Source organism: Myxine glutinosa, chromosome 9, assembly GCF_964187855.1.
Source record: "Myxine glutinosa chromosome 9, kmMyxGlut1.1, whole genome shotgun sequence".
Classification (NCBI taxonomy): domain Eukaryota; kingdom Metazoa; phylum Chordata; class Myxini; order Myxiniformes; family Myxinidae; genus Myxine; species Myxine glutinosa.
Window position 1 is genome coordinate 117191181 of NC_136269.1, and position 24359 is coordinate 117215539.

At 49.8% G+C, this 24359-nt stretch overlaps 1 protein-coding gene across 2 annotated transcripts in view; it reads right to left on the reverse strand.

Annotated features, from left to right (window-relative positions):
* The window catches only part of WDR26 (WD repeat domain 26), a 156252-nt gene that overhangs the window by 15752 nt on the left and 116141 nt on the right, over window positions 1-24359 (reverse strand). For both annotated transcript variants that reach the window (XM_068128443.2, XM_068128444.2), the window contains exons 6-8: window positions 11546-11702; window positions 11314-11452; window positions 10832-10972 (exon numbers count right to left, since the gene is read on the reverse strand). In XM_068128443.2, coding sequence (XP_067984544.2) covers window positions 10832-10972; window positions 11314-11452; window positions 11546-11702 — 437 coding nt within the window. The remainder of the gene's footprint in view (window positions 1-10831; window positions 10973-11313; window positions 11453-11545; window positions 11703-24359) is intronic.

The window sequence follows — 24359 nt, forward strand, 5'->3', positions numbered from 1 at the left end:
GCTGCAATTGGTCCTGAGAAGTCCATTGCATTTCCAATGTTTCACGCCATTACTGGGTGCGACACAACCTCTTGCTTTGCTGGCAGAGGAAGGAAGACTGCTTGGGATACATGGAGCATGTGCCCTGAGGTTACAATGGAGTTAATGAAGCTGATGGAACAACCACAAATATCAGATGTTGATGCTGCTATGGATGTTCTGGAGAGATTCGTCATACTTCTTTATGACCAAACAAGTTCTAAACACCATGTTGATGAGCTCAGGAACGACCTATTCACACGGAAAGGCAGAGACGTGAGCAACATTCCACCGACCAAGGGTGCTCTACTTCAGCACACTAGACGAGCAGTATACCAGGCCGGTCACATCTGGAGTCAGGTGCTTGAAGCAAAGGCTACGCCTCCACAATTGGACGGATTGGGATGGACTCGTAGTAGTGATGGAAACTGGGATGTTCTTTGGAGGAGTCTTCCTGAAGCCAGCAGAGTTTGCAGAGAACTTATTTGATGCGGTTGTACCAAAGGCTGTCGAACAAACTGCAAATGCACAAAAGCAGCTCTGCCGTGTACAGCTTTGTGCGAATGTGGGGGTTCTTGCCATGATTAGTTCATGTGACATCTGGCATTTCACATTTGATGGTAAGCCTAACTGACTCATGGCAAATTGGTATCGACACACCAAGTAACTCGGCTTTGTATTCGTTTTGACTGTTATTTTTTTTATAACACTAAGTTTAATTTACGGTACAGGTATCTTATATTTAATCAATACAAAATAAAGCAATGCAAAGACCACCGAATGTTGTCTCTGTAAACTGGAAAAGGGCACTTATGTTCTAAAAGTGGTACAATACATGATCACACATCACACATACTCATTATTGCCTTCTTTGAATTCTATGACCCCAAAAACCTACATATAGGCACCAGAATTAAGATTCTAGGCCTCTTGGTTGTGGAGTTATATGGTATTTTAGTATTAGATGGCGGCCATTTTGAAAAATGGCCGCCACAGCCGTCATAGGCCAAAACTGGGATGGCACTATATCTATTTTTTCTTGTAATGGGCTACTGATGATATGTACCAAGTTTGATGCTTTTATCAAAAAGTTCACGATTCTTCCCCCTATCCGCTCTACTTTCGCTTTTGGGAAATTACATTTACACAGATGCACATTGAGGAAGTGTTACTGAATATAGAGAAGGGGTGGGGCTGGGAGGGGAGGGGGAGGTGGAGCAGGGTTTAGACAAAAACTCCAGCAGGTAAGCACAAAGGCCCCCTAAACATGTGCTTTACACTATCTCCTAAATCACAGCCATTACAACTCTTATTCTAACATGCACTATGAAAGAACTAATCTAACATGTGCCAATTTTACTCCCGACAGATAAGTAACAACACACGGCACTATGAAAAATGCAACACAGCACGCGCACACTTTAGCAGCCATATATTTGTTATGTCTGTATGTTTGGGGAGGGGTGGGGGTAAATAGTTGAGAAAATAGTAATGTGACAAAAGGAAAGGAAATTAAAGGAGACTATAGAAAAAATAACTGATAGGAATGGTAGAGAGAGCAAGAGAAAAAAGGTTGGGAGTAGATCGTGGTAATGTGAGATATAAGGAAAGGGACATACAGGTGGGGGAAGGGAAAGGTACAAAGTTCCCCGGTTTTTAATCATCTATACCACAAGAGAGCCGTTTGTCTGTCTGTCTGTCTGTCTGTGTCGCCATTTTTCTCAGCTGGCTGAACGGGTTTTCGTTAAACTTTCTGATGTTTATCAGTGAGTGCCCGGGAGTGTTTTGGGCAAAAAAAAAGAATAAATATCTTGAAAATTTTGAAAAAAAAAAATAATGTCGGATAAAAAAAACAAGTACAGATACATTCAAAGTACACCGCCTCCATGCCAAACAAATAAATATCCTCCAGCGCGGCATTGCCGGGGCGCCCTCGGTGCCAGGCGATACCGCCGTGCAGCTCATAGAGACTGTATTGGGAGGGAGAGGTGTAATTGCATAATTAAAATCAATGAATAATGATCGTAAAATATTTTCTTAATCAATTGGCTAATGGCATACCTAAACCAGTGCATCATCTGAAGCTGTAACTTTTTGAAGATTAATTAAATAAAGCATTAATCGATGTGAATCGAAATTTTTCGAAATCGAATTTTTTTAAAAAGTACACCCCGTGAATGATCACGGTGTGTACCCCGATTCAGAATAGGCACACTGTATCCCTGCGCATCGTAAGAGCGTGACCAAGGGTTGGCGTCAGGAAGGGCATCCGGCCATAAAAACATTGCCTCAAACAGGGAACCATGATTGTCATGGGGCCCGCAAGGCTAACCCCTGCTCTGGCGGGGAAAAATGGCCTTAAAACGATCATTCATTATATTCATTCATTAATCGAAAAAATTAAGTGATTGATGAATCAATAAATAATGAATCGATTAATTGATTAATCAATAAATCAAAAATATCCTTTATAGCCACATCACTGTCATGTCAAAATATCAGCTTCCTAGCTCAAAAGGTGCCTGAGATATTGCCCAGATGAGAAAGAAAATAAATAAATGATTAATAATGAAAATAAATAAATAAAAATCGTAAAACAATTAATCGATTGGCTCATAGAATACCTGAACCACCACCGTTTCATCCGTACCTGCAACTTAAAAAAAATTAACTTGTTAATCAAATAATTAATTGAATTATAATTGATTAATCAATAAATCAAAATAGCCTTTACAGCCAAATCACTTGGTCATCGTCGTGTCCCAAGGATCAGCTTCCGAGTCTGAGATAATGCCCAGAAGAGAAAGGAAATAAATAAGTACTTAATTAATCGATAATAATGAAGTAATTAAACCACTAATTGATTAATCAAAAAACAAATAATACCGTTTTTGCCAAAGCACTTGCTAACTATTGTGCCGAAACTTCAGCTTCCGAGCTCAAAGGGTGGCTGAGATATAGCCTGGACAAACAAACAAACAAAAAACCGGAGTACTCCCTTTCAGCGTGCGTCATTGCCAGGCCCCCTTTGGTGCCCGGCAATGACGTTATGCAGCGCCTGGAGATGGCATGGGAAAGGAGTGGTGTACAAATAATATAAAAAACAATAAAATCGCTCTATGGTGCTTCAGCCTTTGTAGTTATGTGAAAGGTAATATTAAATTATCCCCAATGAGTGCGTGTGTGTATTGTCGCGCAGACCTTTCGGTTAATACCAGGGCTCGCGGATGGACCAGAACGGATTTACTTGAGGCGACGACCAAAGATGGATTTTACTTAAGTAGCGCGGGAAGAGGAAGTAGGGAAGTGGAAGCTGCGGTAAAAGCGCGTACCTGTGGAAGACGAACGAACTCAAACGGCACAAGATTTGCAGGGAGTGAGAAATAATAAAAGGGTTTATTGTAATAAGAATCGGGACAGGGAAACGCGGCGATAAATCTAATTCCTAAATTGGGACGTCCCCACACCAGACTCAACAACAGGACACAGGAATGAATTACCAAAGGAGAAACGTCCGTTATGTAATTGTGAATGTGGTGCGTCCTTATCTGTCCTGTCGTCTGGTGTCTCCACTTGGCTCCAAGCTCCAAAGCACACCACGAGGTCCGTGCACCACTACAAGCTCCAGAAGCTCCGATCGCACACGAGGCCCCAAAGCACCAAAAGCACCGCTCCAAGAACCACGCAGATGGCGATCCAAGACCACCAGGACCTCCCAAGACCAAGAGGAAAAACGCAGAGAGCACAAGACAGCCAGGGAGGGACGTGCTGCAAGAGGGTTCGAGCTGCAAGAGCAAGAGAGCCAGAGGGACGTGCTGCGCAAGAGAGACTCGATGTGCCAGAGCGCAAGAGCTGCTGAAATGCAAGAGCTGCCAGAGAACTGGATGTGCAAGCCTAACTGCTGGATCTGCAAGAGGGAAAATGTCGTTCGGCGCGCCCCTATATGACCTTGCGGTGGTGATGTCAGCCTTGGCGCGCCACCCAATCAGTGCCCTCCACCGAATCACAGGCCTGTAGCGTGGTCGTAGCTCGTGCTACTCGAGGCCTGCCGGAGGTGTAGATGGCTGCGGCCCATGCGGCGGTGCCCTCAACTGGCCTCTTGCCTGCTTTCTTCCAGTCTTCGTCAGGGAAGGGAATTATTTAATGTTGTACTAAGGGCCTGTCTAAGTGTTTATATGAGTGCAATGCCATAAGGGACAAAGGTTTGATTACCAGGTGTGACACACAGGGGTGACTATCTAACACTCAAACATCCTGGTATGTTCACAGGTACACATCCTAACCCGACAAACCGGACTACACAGAAATTACAAGGTAGATTCCCTAACACGACAGTCGAAGCATGTTACCTATTCAGATCTACCTGGCTCTAGATATTGCTCTACCCTACCGACATAACAGTTTTGAATAACTTATTTGAATAATAATTTGATAAGTTTTGAATAACTTATCCTTCTTCAAAAATTCAAAACTTCCAAAACTCTAAACAATTGTACATACCCCGGTCTACAGACCGCGTCCCCCGGTGGATGCCACACGACGCAACCTTACCTGTGGGGCCATCCCAATGTACCCCTAAATTTCCACTGGCCCTGTCCAGATGTTACAGGTGAGCGACATGGCTCGGTGGATTTCGCCCACATTCATTCAACACAAACCCCTTATCCACGCATGCTCATTCCAAAACTCATCACACAAAATCATTACAAGCACGTACTTAATACACCCCCCTGCAGGACCATGGCATTGGTGTCATATTCATGTGTGCATTCCTCAACTAGGCAGCGGGGAGGTACCGCACAACAAGATGGTGGGGGTGCTTCAGGCTGTGGTGCCCGCAGTCCCAAAACAAGTCAACCGACTTACAAGTTCATTTCCCCCCCTTTACCTCTTGGCCCCATGGCAGCCAAACAGCCCTTTCTGCCGTTACCCTGCCGTTGAGGGTCTCCACACACCAGGCTCCATTGCCTCCTGCTGCCGCGTAGCTCCACGGGTCACCGGGGGTCTCCTTTACCCCACGGTGCCCAACCAGAGCCTCCACCGACGAGCTCCAATTTCCAGATACCACTGGCTGCCAGGGGTAATTGCTGCAGAGAGGGGCCGCAGGCATCGCTCCTCAGAGCCTGATCTGTACCTGCGGACACACACACCTTCCCCACCCACAAGATCCCAAAACACATTTCCTCCCCCGCTGCCATTCAATTTTCCAGAACAATTCCGAGATGGTACAAAAAGATGTTACAAGAGTTGCCATGGCCTGCCATTGTGAAATCCCATTCACATTTAACCAATACATCTTCGAAACACAATAATGATGACTCACTTTCCATTTGCTCCAACCTCACGACCACATGAAAACACATCACCACAACACAAAAACACACGCCACCCACAAGACTCTGTGGCACCCATTCCATCCCCCTCACCGACCATGTCATCACTCTCACCCGCCCCCAACTCCAAATTACATGTCCCCTAATTTAACAAGCAAGTCCCGAAGCCGAGGACAGTAACCATCAAGGCCTTACACCTACCTTGATGTGCAGGTAATTTCCGGTTGGTCAAGTCCAAAGGTGCCATCCCACCCTTCAAAATCCCAAAATTTCTCATTGGGCCTACCAAATTGTCATCAAATTTCACTTTTCTCCCCACTATCCTGGCAGGTATGTGGGTCCGCATCCAACGGTGATTATCACTACACTACTACCTGTGGCCACGACAGCTCCGCACCTCTACCGTGCAAGGGTCATCGGGACAAGGTGAGCAGTCAAAACGCCAACATGGCCCATGAGTGTCCACAAGGGTGCGACCCACCATCCATCCTTCGGCCCCCATGCGAGGAACACAGCTGCACCAGCCCCAGCTGGCCAATGTGGTGAGCACCTGCTGCCAACAAACACTACCGCACGCACAACCTCGGCCCTGGGGGAGATGGTCGCAGTGCGTGGCATTCCCCTCACGTCACCTACACCGCCTTCTCGTCCCCCAGTCCACAGAACCGCAGACCCCCAGTGCTCACCCACACTTGACCACACCAAGGTCCAGTCAAGAGCCATGCTCCACCAGGAGACCCACCCAGAGGACATGGTTCACACACCTCGGACACGCACAGCACCACGTTGACCCCCAGACCCCCAACTCCATCCCCATGATCCATTGATCCCGCATCCCAAATATTGGTGCAGCCAGTTGCGGGTGCCCCCGCAACCAGTTGAAGGCTGTGTCCTGCTACCCTATCCATTTTATCACAGCCTCCAACACTTTGGTCGACACACCTGGATCAATAATGGTGCCACTGTGCAGTGACCACCATTTCTCTTCACAAAATTCATCCTTAAATTTGCATCTACCCTCAGATTACCCATGCCAAACATTCTTCACAATTCACTCATTTCACCAAAGAAAGATGCTTTGCCATACACATGCCAGCCGAGCATGGCCCATATGCTCGGCTCGTTACAAATTCCCGATTCATCAATCCCATGGCTCTCTTCCCAAACCGAGAGTCCATAAATCATAACGGAACATCTGTGGAAGGTCACTCTCAGTCTCACACCATCACGTTCCACAGATGCCCCAATGGTTGTCCGGTGGGCTATGTCCATCCCTGTCCATGCGGTTCGACCCGCGCCCATAGCCCAGCACAGCATGGCAGGTCACCACATGCTGGCTGTCCCAGAGTCTCAGGGAGAGGGTGTCAGGCCGCATGCCCGGGTGGTCACCACATCAGGCCCAAGTTGGCCGTCTGCAGTGCCACCACCAAAGCGCGACCCACAACACCTCCCCCTCGTGGTCCTCAATAAATGCCATCCAGGCTTGAGAAACCACCTCGGACCCCCGAGAGGGTCTTAACCCCCACCAGGGTCCGGTGACCCTGTCGGCCCGAGCCACCAGCTCGGGCGGCGCCCCGACGGACAAGGGACGCCACACTCCACCAGACCCCCCGTGGGGCCCAGGTCGTACCACGACACCCATGGCTGGACCCCACGTCTAAATCTCGCCGGCCCAGCCCCCCAGCTGGCTGGCATACCCAAATTTTGAAAGGGGCAACTTTTGCCCGAGGGCATCACCATTGACCTCCCCATGTCCAAATCCCGCAGCCCAGGGACCAACTCCCTCCATGGCTGTGCCAAATCAATTTCCCATTTCCATTTAATTTTAAATTTCCTTTTAACAATTTGTATCTCCCGTCCCAAACCGCAGCTGCAGGTAACAACTCCCTCAGGTTGTTCTGCCCCTCCCTGCAGCTGTTCCACATTCCCTACGGGGACCAAATCTTCAGAGGCTCGATCACCCGATCCTCCAATGTCCAAATCCAGTACAGAGCCAACACACTCCCCCAACTGGGTATTCAATTTCGGAGCCTCCGGTACCCAATCGGTGTGCACAGTGAGGGTCCCCTCGGTCACCTAAACCTCCTCCCCACAAACTCCTTTGGGCCTGGTCAAACTCCACCTCCTTGGGACTGTCCCAGGTCCCCAGCCGCCGTATCACATCATCCTCGTCATCCTCGTCATCCCCATCATCATCACAAATCATTTCTGGCCCTGACAGGCCTTCCCCAATAAATACCCGGTCCGGCTCCACCACAAGGACCCCCAATAATGTCATCCCCTCTTGCTCTGAACCACCGCCCTGGCACAGCAAGGATTCAAAACCATCCCCCGGTTGGGGTGTTGTGGCATCCACCAGGTCCCGATAAACCTCCAGGCCAGCAGGTGGGAAACATCCTCCACTTACCTCCAAACATTCCAAATTTCCTTCCCCATTCACCTGTGGGCACTGTGTACCCCGGTTTAGAAGAGGTACACCGCATCTCTGCGCATCATAAGAGCGTGACCAAGGGTTGGCGTCAGGAATGGCATCCGGCCATAAAAACATTGCCTCAAACAGGGAACCATGATTGTCATGGGGCCCGCAAGGCTAACCCCGCTTTAGCGGGGAAAATGGCCTTAAAACGATCATTCATTCATTCATTCATATTCACCTGTGGGCACTCCATGTTCACCTGTGCGCATTCCCCATTCACCTCTTCACATGCCATTCCCGGTGCAATTCCCAATTTGCCTTCCCCCCCGTTCCGATTCAATTTCTGCCACCCATGGCTTCTCCTGGGCCCCGTGTGAATCATTCTTTTGTTCTTTCTTTAATTCATTCGTTTGTTCACATGGGGTTCCCGTTTCTTTCGTTTTGGCTTCCCCCTGTTCAGCATATTTTTTTCTATCTCTCCTCATTTCTTCCCGCCATTCCCTCATGTTGTTATCCATTCTCTCCTCCAGTCTTGCACTGGTTTGTTCACGGCGCTCAGTCTGAGCATTTATTGCCTTCATTATGTTTTCATAAAAGGCCTGCAAATCCATCGGGGCCGTCTTGTTAGCAGCGGGGGAGGCTCCACCACTGCTCTCTACCCCCACTACCTCCGACTCACTCCTTATGCTTCCCACATCTTCCATCCTTCCTTCCTCCATGTTGCTCACCTCCTCCATCCGTGGAGAGGAGGTCGCTTTCCCACGCGGCTTCTACCTCAGATGTCGATCTGAATTTAATGACGCACCTTTCGCATCGTGCAAGCCCAATCGACTATACAATTTATCGCCTCGGACTACGAAAAATTTTCGTCCAAATGTCGGGCGCAATGTACGCCCGACCGTGTCGATGTCTCGCCGCGGACAAAAAAAATTTGTCCGACGGGCCCAGATCCCACTCCTGACACCAGTCGTCGCGCGGACGCTTCGGTTAATACCAGGGCTCGCGGATGGACCAGAACAGATTTACTTGAGGCGACGACCAAACATGGATTTTACATATGCAACGCGGGAAGAGGAAGAAGGGAAGTGGAAGCTGCGGTAAAAGCGCGAACCTGTGGAAGGCGAACGAACTCAAACGGCACAAGATTTGCAGGGAGTGAGAAATACAGTAATAAAAGGGTTTATTGTAAAAAGAATCGGGACAGGGAAACGCGGCGATAAATCTAATTCCTAAATTGGGACGTCCCCACACCATTATAGCCTGGTGTTCGCTTAGCGGTTAGGGTGCCGGCTTGGGATCCTAGGATCCTGGGTTCGAATCCCGGTCGATTGCTGAATTAACGCCAGGGGGGTTGACTCAGCCTGTCATCCTTCCGAGGTCGGCAAATTGAGTACCAGCTTGCTGGGATGAATGATCATGGTGTGTACCCCGATTTAGAATAGGTACACTGTAACCCTGCGCATCGTAAGAGGCGACCAAGGGTTGGCGTCAGGAAGGGCATCCGGCCATAAAAAAACATTGCCTCAAACAGGGAATCATGATTGTCATGGGGCCCGCAAGGCGAACGACAAGGCTCCCTCTAGCAGGGAAAATGGCCTTAAAACGATCATTCATCATTCATTCCACACCAGACTCAACAACAGGACACAGGAATGAATTACCAAAGGAAAAACGTCCGTTATGTAATTGTGAATGTGGTGCGTCCTTATCTGTCCCGTCGTCTGGCGTCTCCACTTGGCTCCAAGCTCCAAAGCACACCACGAGGTCCGTGCACCACTCCAAGCTCCAGAAGCTCCGATCGCACACGAGGCCGCAAAGCACCGCTACAAGCACCACGCAGATGGCGAGCCAAGACCACCAGGACCTCCCAAGACCAAGAGGAAAAACGCAGAGAGCACAAGACAGCCAGGGAGGGACGTGCTGCAAGAGGGTTCGAGCTGCAAGAGCAAGAGAGCCAGGGGGACGTGTTGCGCAAGAGAGACTCGATGTGCCAGAGCGCAAGAGCTGCTGAAATGCAAGAGCTGCCAGAGAACTGGATGTGCAAGCCTAACTGCTGGATCTGCAAGAGGGAAAATGTCGTTCGGTGCACCCCTATATGACCTTGCGGCGGTGACGTCAGCCTTGGCTCGCCACCCAATCAGTGCCCTCCACCGAATCACAGGCCTGCAGCGTGGTCATAGCTCGTGCTACTCGAGGCCTGCCGGAGGTGTAGCTGGCTGCGGCCCATGCGGCGGTGCCCTGAACTGGCCTCTTGCATGCTTTCTTCCGAAGTCCTTGTCAGGGAAGGGAATTATTTAATGTTGTACTAAGGGCCTGTCTACGTGTTTGTATGAGTGCAATGCCATGAGGGACAAAGGTTTGATTACCAGGTGTGACACACAGGGGTTTATCTTAATCCCTACACTATCTAACACTCGAACATCCTGGTATGTTCACAGGTATACATCGTAACCCGACAAACCGGACTACACATAAATTACAAGGTAGATTCCCTATCGCGACAATCGAAGCATGTTACCTATTCAGATCTACCTGGCCCTAGATATTGCTCTACCCTACCGACATAACAGTATTTATTATGATATTAAATGTAAATTTTCCTCAGTTGGCATAAGGAAATGTTTTAGGCACCCACAAAAAAATAGAAAAAAAACCAAACTGATATATTCAAAATGCCAACAGGGTGAGAAGATGACCGGCAACACTGGGTACTCCTGCTAGTACAACATTAACAGATGGTCCTTTAAGCATTAAATGCAATTTTCCAGGAATTTCTGTCAAGACAGCCATATCTGCAGTGATCTTTGTAACACATTTGACACGTGTCTAGGAATGGCAAAACGGCACATGGTATCGATGCAAGTCATCCAATCATGGAGAAGGCTACCGCCTTCACAGAAAGTACTGGAAAATTCACTGAAAATTCATATCTGAATCTAAGATCACATCTGCATAGAAAGTCTCAATTGTCGGGATGATAAAAAAAAAACAAGAAATCATTAAAAATAAATTTAGTCAAGCATCTAGAGGAATTTGAGTTGTTGCTCAATTTCCTGGTATCCACCTGTGCATTCCAGAGCCAAAGATCAGAGCAGTCGTCTGGACCACACGCAATGAGGAAGGTATCGTCAGGACTCCAAGCAAGGTACGAGGCACCATACGTGTGACCTTCCAAGGCTCTCAAGACTCTCAACTTGTGGCTTTCCTGTTGTCAAGATTGCACACAGCAGTGTCATCTCTGTTCTCTCGCAATCATCCAGCATCGGTCTTACATCCAATCCACTTCAATCGTTAGCCTCAAAAAGGACATCATGTGACATCCAAGAGCATATCTCCGAAAAATGGTGCATCCACGACAGATAAAATGACAAGCATTGGGATCTTTCATTCAGAACTACATTCCAAAATGCCTAAGAACAATTTATATACACCACATGCCTTTCATTCCAGAATCGAGCTGGTAAACATGAAATGCAACTTCCACTTTGCAAACCTCACCCAAAAGCAACTTCAACACTTTGCTTCGCGCACAGTCATAGACCTCACCTGGTCTACCTGCCAGATTATTACTGTGGAGTCTTTGGAGCCTGTGGCAAGCTTTGTGCCGTCATTGGAAAAGCGACAAAACCAGACCTCGTTGCAGTGATCCGTGAGTATCTGGCGTGTGCAACAAGGAAACTGTTTCCTGAAAAACAAAACGTCAGGAAAGTGAAATGAATTCTAATCTCAAAGAGTCCTCTACGCTAATACCTGCAGCCACCCATAACATGGGCAATACCTGGTACAAACATGATCCGCAAGTAGGGAAATAGAGGCAAAGTTGGGCTCAAGGCGAGTATTGTGGTAAAGGCAACGCTCTTTCTGCAGCTCAATGGCTTGTTGCAGCAACGTTTGGAGTCTTCGTGGTGGAAGCATTACAGATGGTGGCAGGAATGCTAAGCACGAACACACACACACACACAAGCTCATTGAAAATGAATATGCTATCTCGTGCGTAAATAAGACATTTCGGTGTGGGTTTACTTTTTAAAAGTGGAAATTTATTGCACAATTCTAATTACACAAAATAATATGCATTTATAAACCATGTAAAATGCTGTTGTTTTTTTTTCATTGGTTGTTCATAAGAATCACTTCTATACAATCCTAAAAGACACTGTGAAAAAGGGTCACACATATAAACACAATAAATCATACTCCTCAGCAAAGTTAACTCATTAATAATGCATCAGATAATAAAACTGAATTTAAAGTAAACTCAAAGCTATAATGACAATAAAACAAGCATTTAATATACAACATCACAAGCACAAAAATGTAAAGAAAATCCGTAACAAAATAAAAAATAACATTCCCTCACATTTACCCTCCTCATTGCATTATTCAGCTCAATTTAAAAATAAAAAAATTTGAAGACAAAGCTCGACCAATCGTCAGGTCTGGAAGACATAAAAGAAACACACCAGTAATCATAAAATCTTCAGCGAAGTTATGACCAAAAAAATAATAAAATAACGAGAATGGCACTCGGTGGAACACATACTCCGCGCCAGGCTGAACAGTTTATGTTTTGTATCCACTGATAGGCCAGATCTGGATTCGGACCTGAACCAAAATCTAATTAGCTTGTTCTTGTCACTTAACCAACCCATCCACCAAGTTTAGTCATAACTCGTCCATAACTTTTTAAAATATCATGTTATATGTCGCTTTTCACCCAATCTCTCAATGGTGAAGAATCACTTAAAAATTAAATAATTCTCATATTCAAATTAATATTCAGATCTTCGCCAAAATCGATTTGACTCAGTCTTCTCACACACCCAACCTATCCATCAAGTTTCATCCGAATCCGGCCACAACCTTTTGGGATGTCATGCTATGTATCGGTTTTAGCCCCATCTCCCAATGGTGAAGAATCACTTTTAAAAATTTTAAGTAGCCAGATACGGATCCAGATCTTCACCGAAATTGAATCAATTCTTCCTTTTCACACACCCAACCTCTCCATCAAGTTTCGCCCGAATCCATCCACAACTTTTTGAGCTATTTTGTTCACAGACAAACAAACACAAACAGACAGGGGTGAAAACATAACCTCCATCCACCTTCAGTGCCGGAGGTAAAAACAAAAGCACCCAATTACACTTGGCCTCCACCACAAAGGCAGAATATTTTAACCTTCTACAAATATCTACAAGCAGTCTGCGCTCTCATCTTACATAATTAGTCGGTGCAAATGAATATGAAAGATGCAAACTTGCAGAGTGTTCAAATAATAATTTTACATTGTGGCGGACACGAAAGCACTGACGTGGTGACATCACCCCGCACACCAAGTGGGGATGGGCCACGCCAGGGAGAGAGGCGTGGCCTCACGATATACACGGGGCGCGCAGCCCTGAGCAGCTTAGTGCTGCAGTTTGAGTACTTTCAATAAAGACTCTTTTATGAACCGCGTTGTCCGCTTGCTCTTTGCGTAAGCATTAGCGCGCGCAGCATCACGCTTCATATGGTGACCTCGACGTTGGATCTGCCGTAGCGATCCTTCCGAACACGACGCCATTGCAATGGCAAACGACAAGGCAATGTCGATTAAACTTCCCGAATTTTGGGAGGCCCAGGCCGAAGTCTGGTTCGTCCAAGCCGAAGCCCAATTTCAGCTTCGGCGCCTCACCGGCGACGACACGCGCTACTGCCACGTCGTCGCCTCCCTCGGGCCCGGCACGGCCGCTCGAGTTGTGTCCGTCCTTCGCCACCCACCGGACGGCCACAATTACGAGGCACTCAAGCGGCTACTCCTAGCCACGTTCGGCCTCACGGACGACGCACGGGCCGACCGCCTCCTGGATCTCCCCGAGCTCGGCGACCCGCGCCCGTCGGTCCGAATGGACCATATGCTGTCACTGTTGGGCGACGAAGCCCCCGGTTCTCTATTCCGGGCGCTTTTCCGTCGCCAACTTCCAACGCAGGTTCGCCTCGCGTTGGCCGGGACCGGGCTAACGGAACCCCGAGCATTGGCAGCCGAGGCGGACAGGTACTTCGCGGCTTCGGATACGCGGGCGAGAGTCGGTGCGGCCGTCACGGACCTCAAGGCTGATGCTGCTGATGATGCTGATGATGCTGATCCACAGCATCAGCTTACACAGCATACGCAGCATGCGGATACGCCCCTCGTGACCGCCGCCACGCCCCGCCCACCGCCGCAGCGAAAACCGCCACCGCGGGGAAAACCGCCAACTCCACCGGCCTGGCGGAGCCAGCCACACTCCTCCAGCTCCACCACCTGGTGCTGGTTCCACGCCAAGTTTGGCCACGAGGCTCGGCAATGTCATCCGCCATGCTCCTTCAACAGGTCGGGAAACGCCCGGGCCGGCGCTCAATAGTGGCGATGAGCGCCGGCCGTTCGAGCAGCCTGCTGTTCATAACGGACACCTTATCCGGGCGCCGTTACCTGTGCGACACGGGAGCGCAGGTGAGTGTCGTTCCCGCCGGTACGTCAGACAAGTACGCCGCGGGCGGGGGCCCCGCGCTGCTTGCCACGAACGGGACGCCCATCCGTACCTACGGAAAACGCTGCCTCTCTCTGCGGTTCGGAGGGCAGGTTTTCCGATGGACGTTCGTCACCGCCGACGTGCCCATGGCACTGCTTGGCGCGGACTTCCTGTGTGCTAATGGGCTCCTCGTCAACGTAAAGCGCAGACGTCTTGTCCAGGCCGAGACGTTCAGCTCGCTCGCTTGTGCGCTGCCCAGCTCGTCGAGCAGCTCAACGAGCGGCTTGCCAAGCGGCTTGCCGAACGGATCGGTTCTGGCCACGTTGGTCTGTACGCTTCCGGCAGCGGACGCATTCACCCGCCTCCTCGCCGGCTTCCCGGCCCTCACGCGGCCCACCTTCTCGGCAGGGGCCGTCAAGCACGGGGTGGCCCATCACATCCCCACCGTCGGGCCACCGGTCTACGACCGGGCACGCCGCCTCGAGCCGACGAAGCTGGCGGTGGCAAAAGCGGGGTTCGCTACCCTGGAGCGACTCGGCATCGTTCGGCGCTCAGAGAGCGATTGGGCGTCGCCGCTGCACATCGTGCCGAAGCCCGGCGGGGGATGGCGACCGTGCGGGGACTATCGCCGTCTCAATGACGCCACCACTCCCGACCGCTACCCCGTCCCCCACATTCAGGACTTTTCCGCCCGTTTGGCGGGCATGTCCTTCTTCTCGAAGGTGGACCTCATACGCGGCTACCATCAGGTCCCCGTCAGGCCGGAGGACGTCCCGAAGACGGCGGTCATCACGCCATTCGGACTCTTCGAGTTCCTGCGGATGCCCTTCGGTCTGAAGAATGCGGCTCAGGCATTCCAGCGACTGATGGACAGCGTCCTGCGCGACTTGGATTTTGTCTACGTCTACCTGGACGATATCCTCGTCGCCAGCGCGTCCCGCGAAGAGCACCTACGCCACCTCCGCACGCTCTTCGAACGCCTGGGCCAGCATGGCCTGATTGTGAACCCCGCAAAGTGCCGGTTCGGCGCCGCCATAATCGATTTTCTGGGGCACCGTGTCACCAGGCACGGAGCCGTCCCCCTGCCGGCCAAGGTGGAGGCGGTGAAGGGGTTTCCACGCCCCCGCACGATCAGAGGGCTGTAGGAATTCCTGGGCATGGTGAACTTTTACCATCGGTTCCTGCCTCGTATCGCCCAGCTCCTGCGCCCCCTGCACGTAGCTCTCCGAGGTAAGCCGGGCAAAGGCGACGTTACCTGGACCGAGCAGATGGACACGGCGTTCACGGGCGCGAAGCTCGCCTTGGCTAACGCCACCATGCTCGCGCACCCGGCGCCCGATGCACCGATCGCCCTCACCACCGACGCCTCGGACTACGCGGTGGGAGCGGTGCACGAGCAATGGGTGCGTGGAGCTTGGCAACCGCTGGCGTTCTTTAGCCGGCAGCTTCGCCCGCCCGAACGCCGTTGCAGTACCTTCGACTGCGAGTTGCTCGGGCTTCACTTGGCGGTCAGGCACTTCCGCCATCTGCTCGAGGGCCTTGCATTCACGGCCTTCGTCGACCACAAGCCGCTGATCTTCGCGATGGGCAAGGTCACCGAGCCGTGGTCGGCCCGGCAACAGCGTCACCTCTCGGCCGTGTCCGAGTACACGACGGACATCCGGCACATCGCGGGGAAGGACAACCCGGTGGCGGATTGCCTTTCCCGGGCCGTCGCCCACGCAGTCCACCTCGGCATCGACTATGCCCGGATGGCAGCGGACCAGGCCGCAGACCCCGACGTCCAGGCCTTGCGGACCGCCGTCACGGGCCTCCGCGTCACCGAGGTGCCGTTCGACGGCGCGGGCGCGGCCCTCTTGTGCGACGTCTCCCTCGGGCGTCCTCGCCCCATCGTGCCCACGGGCTGGCAGCGCCAGGTGTTTGACGCCATCCACGGCCTGTCCCACCCGGGCGCGAGGGCCTCCCAAAGGTTGATCGCCGACAAGTTCGTCTGGCATGGCCTCCGGAAGGCCGTCCGCGGCTGGGCCAGGACGTGCCTCGCGTGCCAGCGCGCCAAGGTGCACCGGCACACCCAGGCCCCGTTGGCCCCGTTCACGGTGCCGGAACGCCGGTTTGACCACGTCCACGTGGACCTGGTGGGACCTCTGCCCCCCTCGCGGGGTTTCACCCACGTCCTCACCATGGTGGACCGCACCACCCGGTGGCCGGAGGCCGTGCCCTTGGCGTCGACGACGGCGGCCGATGTCGCGCAGGCTTTCATCGCCACCTGGGTCGCCCGGTTCGGCGCCCCCTCAGACATCTCGTCCGACCGCGGCCCCCAGTTCACCTCGGAGCTCTGGGGGGCGGTCGCGCAGGGGCTCAGGGTCCGGCTGCACCGAACCACGGCCTACCACCCCCAGGCTAACGGCCTGTGTGAGCGATTTCACCGCTCATTGAAGGCCGCGCTCCGGGCCACCCTCCGCGACGGCGGCTGGGTCGACAGGGTCCCCTGGGTCCTGCTGGGCCTCCGGACGGCGCCCAAGGAGGACCTGCGCACATCCGCGGCGGAGTTGGTCTTCGGGCAACTGCTGCGGGTGCCGGGCGAGTTCCTCCCCGACTCCACGGCACCATGGTCCGCGGCACAGCAGCGCTCCGCTCTGCAAGAGACCGCCCAGAGGTTCGCCCCGGTGCCAACGGCATGCCACGGGCACCCACCGACGCACGTCGCCCCGGAGCTTCGCACGGCGGAGTACGTCTTCGTCCGCCACGATGCCCACCGGACACCACTGCGGCCCCCGTACGACGGGCCTTTCCGCGTGCTGGAGACCGGGGCGAAGCACTTCACCCTGGACATCGGCGGTACTCCTGACCGCGTTTCTGTAGACCATCCACCGCCAGTGGCCCGACCCCCGCGTCGGAGCCGCCCCGCTGTGGGCGGACCCCCGGCACCGCCCAGCCCCGCCGCCACGCCGCCCCCCCCCCCCCCGGTCCTGCAGCCGGAGGCATCCCAGATGGCATCCCTGCATCCCAGACGCCGCCAGTCGCCAGGGGGCGCTTCGGCCGGGTCATCCGTTTGCCCCGCAAACTGACCCTTCAGGTGCGCGGGGATTCTGGGGGGGCGCGTGTGGCGGACACGAAAGCACTGACGTGGTGACATCACCCCGCACACTAAGTGGGGATGGGCCACGCCAGGGAGAGAGGCGTGGCCTCACGATATACACGGGGCGCGCAGCCCTGAGCAGCTTAGTGCTGCAGTTTGAGTACTTTCAATAAAGACTCTTTTATGAACCGCGTTGTCCGCTTGCTCTTTGCGTAAGCATTAGCGCGCGCAGCATCGCGCTTCAACATCATGATTCGAAAGATCTTGTAGCAAAATATTAACTTATACAGCAGAATAACTATGCTGAACTATTTGACAAATTTCCAGCGCATCGCTTTGTAAGTGCGAGACACCTGCCCACGGATTTGAGTTTCTTTTGTTTGAAATTCTAATGAGACACAGGATGTTCCTCTTCTGCCAGCATGCTATCTGTATCTTGAATTGAAGTCTTTGAAGCCATTTCATCCAGGACCGGCATTTTAATTATTATTGATCATTGCATTATTCAGCTCAAGCCTGGTGTTGGCTTAGCGGTTAGGGCGCAGGCTTGGGATCCTAGGATCCTGACTTTGAATCCCAGTCGATCGCTGAATTTACGCCAGAGGGGTTGACTCATCCTGCCATCCTTCCGCTGTCGGCAAATTGAGTACCAGCTTGCTGTACCGGTGTGTACTCCGATTTAGAATTGGTACACCGTATCCCTGCGCATCGTAAGAGTCGACTAAGGTTTGGCGTCAGGAAGGGCATCCGGCCATAAAAACATTGCCTCAAATAGAGAACCATGATTGTCATGGGGCCCGCAAGGCTAACCCCCGCTCTAGTGGGGTAAAATGGCCTTAAAACGATCATTCATTCATATATTGCATTATTCAGCTCAATTGATAAAGGTAGTAAGATTAGGAGAGTGTTATATGTGGCCAGGTGTGCATGCTGTGGTTATTGAGATGCTGAATGTGTCATCCATGTCATAAATAAAAAAAACTCAAGTACCCCTTCTCAAACCAACCCCATTCACAAAAAAGTCAAATCCATCAATAAGGGCCACTGCAGTTACCAGTAAATGTGGTATTTATACACATGTGATCTTTCTGTACTGGTTCAAGTCTACTGGTAAACACTGACCAAACATCAAAAATTGGCTTGGACCAAAACCGATATATATGCATGACATCTCAAAAACCCATCCACATTTTTGGGGAACCCCATGCCTCCCTCTCTCAAAGGTATTGGTGCTGGTGAGTCATCGCTCTCAACTCCGCTCCAGCCAATCGGAGCCAGTGATAGTGGTGAGTGAATCAACCAATCGGTCTTCAGATTACCAATTACGTCATGACTGATGAACCAATCGGTGACATAGACATGCTTGTATATGCATGCTTTCACTTCCTTTCTTGCTGAGATTCACCTTGAAGAGTACAACATGAAAAGCTTTGGTTACTCATATTAGGTAGGATTTTTTTTCTTGTATTTTAAAACTTTTAATAGAAAGAACCACCTTTGGAGGCCATTTTTCCCCGCAGAGCAGGGGTTGGCCTTTTTCCAGCACCGGGGTCCCCTTTTTGAAGCGATGGTTTATGGCCGGATGCCCTTCCTACCGCCAACCTTGTTGGTCGCCTCTTGCGACACACAGGGAATTACCACTTATCTGGTACTCAATTTGCCGACCTCTGAAGGATGATGACAGGCTGAGTCAACCCCCCTGGCGTTAATTCAGCGATTGACCGGGATTTGAACCCAGGATCCTAGGCACCCTAACGGCTAAGCCAACACCAGGCTACATATAACCATACATACATATATATTTTAAAACTTTTAATGTGCGATTATTTTTATGCAAACTTCAAACCAAAACATGTAGATAATATCACACTTCTATATGGACATGTACATTTGGCCAACCCCCGCTTGCGGGAAAAAATGGCCTCTAAAGGTGTTTTTTTTTTTTTTTTTTTATATGGACACATCAGGTATATATTAGAAATCAAAACTGAAGGCATATAAATATTGCTACGGTTTTGAGATTTGTACAGTGAGCTCAATAAAGGTTAAAGGTTGCCCCCCATAGATAGTCACACAAGCAACAAGTAGCCTCGTTTGTAGTATAGTTATTTCTTAGTATGTGTGAGAGTAGGCCCTTTCCAGTGTTAATCCTGCGTTGTGTAAAGACAGGAGAATAGGTCCTACTTCTGCAAACCATTCTACCTCTGCAGGCGCGATCCATTTTGCTACCCTTTGCTTGCTCACTAGTCGAGTTAACACGAGGTAGGCCTAAAAGGGTGGGGGCGGCGTTGGGGTCGGAGCGGCAGAGGCGATGACGGTAAGCATGAGCCGCCAATCAGGGCTCAGAGGTGGTGGCGTCAGAGGGCGTGGTGAGAAGAGTCTGGTGAGTTCCAGAAGGTTCGCGGGGCGGGCCTATATAACCCGATACGCAAAGCCCTCAACAGGACTTCCCGGGGGAAGAGGACTTGCAGAGAGGGAGAGGACTGAAGCGGAGGACTCTCATTGAACAGGGCTTGATGAACTTGGTTAGCGTGCGCTTTCTTATGCGATAGTCAACACCAGGGCGTTGAGGAAGAAGAGTTGGCCGCTAGATATACGCGGGCGCAGCCAGGCGCATTTGTAACGAATTTGCGCGTTTCAGCCAAGCAAGTGAACGAGGCTGCGTAACCGCCCTTCGCCATAAAAGCCGTCCTGTCCTTTGCCGTAAAAGCCCTCCCTGCCGTTAGCCCCGATATATCGCCTTTGCTCAAGCGATGCGCTACGTGGCCCTGTCTTCGCCGATCTCCATCTACACGGACGTGCCGGGGACCGTGGGGAGTTGGACGAGAACCATCCTTGGACGCGCTGGGGAACACCTGACCATCTGCAATACCCTGTGTGAGTGTCAGACGGGCCCGTTGTCTTTGGGATAATTAAGACTGTATAAGGATTTCCCTGTGTCTCTTCGTCCTGAACTGTATATATGTGTAATGAATGAATGAATGATCGTTTTAAGGCCATTTTCCCCGCTAGAGCGGGGGTTAGCCTTGCGGGCCCCATGACAATCATGGTTCCCTGTTTGAGGCAATGTTTGTTATGGCCGGTTGCCCTTCCTGACGCCAACCCTTGGTTGCCTCTTACGATGCGCAGGGATACGGTGCACCTATTCTAAACTGGGGTACACACCGGGATCATTCATCCCAGCAAGCTGGTACTCAATTTGCTGACCTCGGAAGGATGACAGGCTGAGTCAACCCCCCTGGTGTTAATTCAGCGATCGACCGGGATTCTAACCCAGGATCCTGGGATCCCAAGCCGGCACCCTAACCGCCAAGCCAACACCAGGCTGAACTGTATATACGTGTGATAATCATTAAACCTATCTGTTCTTCCTTTCTTCTGAATTCGATCATTCCCGTGATTTCTCCAATTGACTAAGCGTGGCACGAATAAGATCGCTCCAATCGGGTTCCATTAATTATAACTGCGCGGATCACGTGTACGCAAACCGCTCGGCGTATTCCAACCTCACATGGTTCGTGCGAGGCTTGTTTCCTCGCTTCCAGGGCAGCGCGAGTACTTAGATACGAGCGAGAATTTGGTCCCGAAACCCTATTTTGTGCTGTACAGAAGGGACGTTGCAGGTCTCGGTTTGCGCCAGGCCAGTAAAGACAAGGGGATTAATCTACAAGGGGATTAAGGGGAGAAGGCCGGTGAGAGAACCGCAACAATATATATATATATACACAGTCATCCCTCGTTTATCGTGGGGGTTACGTTCCAGAACCCCCCGTGATAGGTGAAAATCCGCGAAGTAGAAACCATATATTAATTTTATTATTTTTATATATTTTAAGCCTTTAAAAACCCTACCCATACTCTTATAAACCTTTCCCACGCTCTTATAAACCCTTTCTACACTCTTAAACACACTTTTGAGACCCATCCTTACGTATTAGAAAAATATTTGTATGTGTATCTATAGCTGTACAGTATATTTGAAAATACTGCAATAGATACTGGGTAAGTATATCAATAATAGTTTTTACTGTACTGCACAGCAAAGAAGAGCATTACAGCTCTTCTGAAGGCGCCACTTCAACAGGCGCCTCGTCAGGTGGTGCAGTATCTTCGTCGTCGTCCGGAACTTCTTTTCGTGCTGAAGACGTAGGCGTGTCTTCTTTATTTTTTCGGGTGAGGAACATAGTGATGGGCAGTTGCTGGCGCTGCCTTTTCTTCTGGGGGAGGAGGTTTTTATAGACTTCAATGCCTCCGTCGATTACATTTCTGAACTTCAACGAACGAATCATCTGGGGGTCCCATTCTTCAGCCCTTTCCTTAAGTTATTTTGCCATTCTCACAAGGGTTGCGAGGCGTTCCAGTGATAGGCCTTCTTCTTCTTCATCCCCTGGACCCTCTTCTTCTTCCTCACTTGCTGACTTCGTCATCTCCGCCAGGTCTTCATCCGTTAACGGATCTGAGTGGGTCTCGAGCAGCTCCTCAATGTCATCGGGTCATATCGTTGAAGCCATCTCCTCCTAGTAATTTTGCCAGCTTCACTGCCTTATCTACTGCAGAGTGGTGGACTTCGTCAGGAGAGAAACCCTTGTACACGTAATCGTGGACTACTTCTGGCCACAATTTTTTCCAGCAGGCATTCAAAGTTTCTGTCTTCATCTCCTTTATGGCCATCTGAATATTTTGCAGACACGTTGCAATGGTGTACTCACGCCAGTACGCCTTCAGCGAGAAGTTTTCGTCCGAGTCCATAGCCTCGACCAGGTGCTGCAGGGTGTTTCGCGTATAAAGTGCCTTAAATGCGCGAATGACGCCTTGATCCATGGGCTGTATCAGCGATGTGGTGTTTGGCGGTAAGAACTCTATTTGTACGCCATCATACGACAGGTCGAGCGCGTGACCTCCTGCATTATCCATGAGCAACAGCACTTTGAGCTCGAGTCCTTTTTCTGCGAGATAAAGCTTGACCTCAGGAATGAAGCACTGGTGGAACCAATCCGATGTGAGGAGTTTCGTAATCCAGGACTTCTGGTTGTGCATCCAATACACTGGCAGCCGGTTCTTATTTTTGTTTTTGAGGACCCTTGGGTTTTTGGACTTATAAATAAGACCAGGCTTTATCATAAAGCCCACAGCATTCCCACACATTACTAAAGTCACCAAATCTTTGTGGGCCTTAAATCCAGGGGCTCTGGCTTCCTCGATCATGATGAAAGTGTGAGACGGCATCCGTTTCCAAAATAAAGCTGTCTCATCCATATTAAGAACTTGTTCAGGCTTATAACCCCCTATAACGAAATCATCTGGGCAAACTAGCGCAAGCAACCCAAGCTTGGTTTTCCATACGAGCGATTCTTTGTCTACTCATTTATAATGCGTATTTTATTTAGATTTACTGTAATATTCTTTTAATATAGGTTTTAATTAATGTGTTATATTTTTATTTATATTATTATTAATTTAATAATTAATTTTTTAAATTTAATTTAATATTATTAATTTTTTAGGCTAGAAAATGCTTATTTTACCGCAAAAATAATTAAAATCTAAAAAAATAAAAATACCTATCGGCCGCAGAATCCCGCGATATAATGAAAAATCCGATATATAATTTTACATATACTAGCGAGAAAAACCCGCGATGTACCGAAGCCGCGAAAAGTGAAGCGCGATATAGCGAGGGATGACAGTGTGTGTGTGTGTGTGTGTGTGTGTGTGTGTGTGTGTGTGTGTGTATGTATATATGTAATATGTATATGTGTGTGTGTGTATATATATATATATATATATATATATATATATATATATATATATATATATATATATATATATATATATATATATATATATATATATATATATATATATATATATATATATATATATAAATATAGCCACGTGAAAAAGTAAGTACACCCCATGTAAAGTTTTGACTTTTTCAAGATATTTCAACATACAGCTATTTGATCTTCATTTCAACAATATTGATAGATAAAGGTGATATAATATAACAAATATGAAACATTTACATTTTGTAGCCCATTGTGTAATTTAAATAAACATAAATGCAAATTTCGCATGTGGAAAAAGTAAGTACACCCTTGGCTCTAATAGGTGGTATTGCCCCCTTCGGCAGAAACGATCTCAAGTAGGCATTTCTTATAACTGTCTACCAGTCTCTGGCATCGACTGGGAGAAATTTTTACACACTCCTCCATGCAGAATTCTTTCAGCTGTGCGATATTTGAGGGGTTTCTTGCATGCACAGCTCGTTTCAAATCCCCCCACAACATCTCGATGGGATTTAGATCCGGGCTTTGACTTTGCCATTCCAGAACCCTCCATTTCTTTATTTTCAGCCATTCCTTGGTGCCAGAAACATGGTGGTGGGATGATGAAGTTGGAAAGAGGATTGACGAGAAGAGGAAGAAGTTCAAGGAGTGGCAGAAGGCGAAGGGTACGGGAGCAGAAAAAGCAGAGCATGAAAGTTATAAGGCAGCCAAAAAGGCTGCAAAGAAAGAGGTAGCAAAGGCGCAGGAGACATGTAGGAAAATGTTCGGAGAACGCTTGGATTCGGAAGAGGGTCAGAGAGCGGTATTCAGGATTGCAAAGCAGATAGCGAAAGAGAGGTGTGATGTGATGGGGGTGAGTTGCTTGAAGGATGAAGTGGGACAGATCGTTGTGGACCCAGATGGAATTAAAGGAAGATGGAAACGATATATGGAAATGCTGTTGAATACAGAGAATGAATGGGATGGCAACATAGAGAGTAACCCAGTTTTAGGACCGGCAGAGAAGATAACTGAGAAGGAAGTTGAGGAAGCGATAAAAGCAATGAAGAGTAGAAAAGCGGGAGGGCCGACGGGAGTTGTGGGAGATATGTTGAAGGCAGCAGGAAGTTGGGGTGTGAAGAGAATGACAGAGATTTGTAATCTGGTGGTGAAAGAAGGGCGCATTCCAGTGGATTGGGAACTGAGTACCCTTGTCCCTCTATACAAGGGGAAAGGTGATCCTCTGGAGTG